The following is a 2,838-nucleotide window of genomic DNA, read 5'->3' as shown; positions in this document are numbered from 1 at the left end:
AAAAAAAAAAAAAACCACACCAAATCTTGCTAGATTTCCCCATTGGTTTGCCAGAAATCATTAAACACTGTACTTTAACACTTATTTTTTCACTCTGAGCTGACAAAACACAGTTCTACGCCTGCTCAGTGTAAGATCACTGTGTTAATAAATGCAATCCAAAGGGAATGCTAGCTTGTGAGAAAGGAACAAATATCAATTAAAATGGAATAAATAGCATGGATAAAAATTTGTTTTTTACCTTTTGACCTACCTTGTTGTAGATGTAGCAGTTGGTGAACATTGTGTTGAAGTCCTGTATGCACTCACTTGCACTACGGTAGAAGTTATTTTCCAAGCGTTTCTTAATGGTCCCCATGTCCATGGGTTGTTTGATAATTTTATGGTAATCCTTGGGGAAAAAATGCATTTTTTTTTTATTAATAACTTTTTAATTTATGGCTCTACAGAAATACCAATCCCACTTGTTTACTTGTTAAAGTGTGGACAACTTTTCCATAATGGTCCCAAGATGTTAAAAATATGTTTTAAAAACCCCCCAAAAAACCTGAGATACAATCATCTATTAACAAACCAGAAAGGATCATTTATAATAGCCAAAAAATAATACAGAATATTGGATATTTATCTCAGCATCTGGAAGTAGACACATTCAAACTCCCAGTGGTTTATCAAAGCACTTGGATTCAACCCACCGGCAGGTTAAGCTTGTAGGCATCCACGGGCTCCTGAAAAGGCCAGGCAAAGTGGTGCCTCCAAAGAGACTTCATCAGGGTCTTCTGGAGGTACTGCAGCTGGTTTGTCATGCGGCCTGGTCGGGTAGGATCCTTCACTGGGGGCTGTGGAGGGGCAGGGGGACCCTGGGGCATTGTGTGGGGTAGGGAGGGGCTCTCAAAGTCCTCGTACAGCAGGGAGGGCTTACGAATGCGTTTGCCCGAGCTTGTGTGTTGGTCCATCATACCACCGGACAACCCAACCAGAGAGCTGGAGTGAGGAAGATGTAAAAGCACAGGAGAAGAATTAATGACAATGATTTAAAATAAATTAAAAAAAAAAAAAAGAGACCCTGCATTCACATTACAAGGAAAAGAAGGAAAGAAATGCTACCTTAATACCTCATGTGGAAAAAGCTGGCTGGCTGTAAATAAACTTTTAAGGTGGGAGAGGATAAAGAAGAAAAATATAAGGCACACCCCCCCCCCCAATGGTTATCTAGGAAACCAGGATTTCATCTATATGTTGCAACTTTTAGCACTGCCATGGGAGCCATGACTGTCCTATAAGAATGCTGCTGATAAGGCAATAAAGTCAATGTCATGTAATATGCAATTCAGCAAGAAACATACAGGCAGTCTGGATAATCTTCAGAAGTTTGGGTTCAGTTTCTTTGATGATGATGTCTATGTTTTGACCTTTTCACTGTTGCACTTTATCAAGTTGTAACAGAGAAACTACTAAAAAGTATAAGAGTTGTACTTAGCTAGATAAATCTTATAAACAATAGCCTCAAAGTCAAACAACAGTGACACACTAGATAAGTACTTATAAACATGATTATCTTTTCCAGATAAAATGTTTCCTCTGGTTTTCCCCACACACAAAGGAATAAATGGAGGATACGCCAATCAATGCCTTACACAAGCACTGTGGTCTCCCCTGGAGATGCACCATAATAAACAGGGCAGAGAACAAATTCCCCCATGGGCCTTAAGAGAGTTAATTAAAAAGAAAGCAATCTTTTGGAGATATCAGCATCTCTGCAAGTTATGATCTCCAGTTTGGATGTAGTCCAACAACACCACGTTCCATAAAGAGCACTTTCAATGCACCATGCGATGACAGAGGTCGCCTAGTTCATGTAGATAAAGGACACAGAAAGTCGGTCCTTTCTCACCTCCATCTGAGCACCACAACTTAATACACACATGCCCTACTGACACACAAACAATGGCTAAGCCGATGAGCCGGTTTTCTACATCAAACAGAATACAAGCAGCACAAATAACTACTAAACAGCATTAAGGGTGCCGAAAAAAAAAAAAAAGGAATTTGCAGAGTAGTAAACATAAGAACTTTTCTATTTCCAGGCAAATGTTTTAAGCTCTACTTACTTTAGTGTTTTGAAGCATTTAACAATTAAATGAAAAAAAAACAACAACATCCAAATATACATCCAATAACACACGCAGAGAACAAAAACATTCAGAATGCCTGTTTTACTGAAAGCATTTTAAAACTTAACGTGCTTTTCTCCAAATTAGTTCTGAACACAAGATTATGTGAAAGAAAATATAACTAAAGTCGCAAGATTTGTGCAAAAACACAAACACCGTTTAATTATCAACTTGGCTCCATGTGACTATTATGGCTTTAGTGTTTGAACCTGCATTTAACCAGCTTCTGTTTTTACTAAACAGAGACAAATTAGCGTAGGCTAAACAACCCGTCGTTATTATTTAGTCAAACTGATCAAAGACTCAGTCCACCAGCTGCTGATCGCGTGGTTGGACGCCCCGCCCTCGCTGTTTGTAAACACCACTTCACAACGACAGAAGCCAATATCTGACGAGCATAAGGGGTCCAAAAAGACACAAACGCCACATTTATTAAAAAGCACTGCTCGGAAAATAATTTTTAAAAAATTTGATAAAACCCTCGGGCCATCAGGCAATTTCAGCCATTTTGCCACAGTCTCAGGGCGTTTGTTCACCAGCACAGAAGCTGCGAGCTGGAAGCTAAGCTTGCGAGCTAGCGGCGACACACTGCAACAGCGCTTTATAAATATAACAATACACCTGGGACTGCCAAGTTGCAGTTAAGCAGATGTGTGTGTGTGTG

At 39.6% G+C, this 2,838-nt stretch overlaps 1 protein-coding gene across 6 annotated transcripts in view; it reads right to left on the bottom strand.

Moving 5' to 3' along the window:
- Nucleotides 1–987, bottom strand: part of brd2b (bromodomain containing 2b) — a gene marked incomplete at its 5' end in the record, with an annotated part of 10,142 nt that extends 9,155 nt beyond the window's left edge. For 4 of the 6 annotated variants that reach the window (XM_014334012.2, XM_014334014.2, XM_014334016.2 and 1 more), the window contains 2 exon segments: nucleotides 242–391; nucleotides 696–987. In XM_014334012.2, the coding sequence (XP_014189498.1) occupies nucleotides 242–391; nucleotides 696–987 (442 nt within the window). 6 annotated transcript variants of the gene reach the window in all.
- Between the last annotated feature and the right edge of the window lie 1,851 nt (nucleotides 988–2,838).

The sequence above is a fragment of the Haplochromis burtoni genome, unplaced genomic scaffold, assembly GCF_018398535.1.
Source record: "Haplochromis burtoni strain Fernald_Lab_line unplaced genomic scaffold, NCSU_Asbu1 Contig_64, whole genome shotgun sequence".
In the NCBI taxonomy this organism is placed as follows: domain Eukaryota; kingdom Metazoa; phylum Chordata; class Actinopteri; order Cichliformes; family Cichlidae; genus Haplochromis; species Haplochromis burtoni.
Note: the sequence above shows the minus strand (reverse complement) of the source record. Positions and strands in the feature narration are given on the sequence as shown.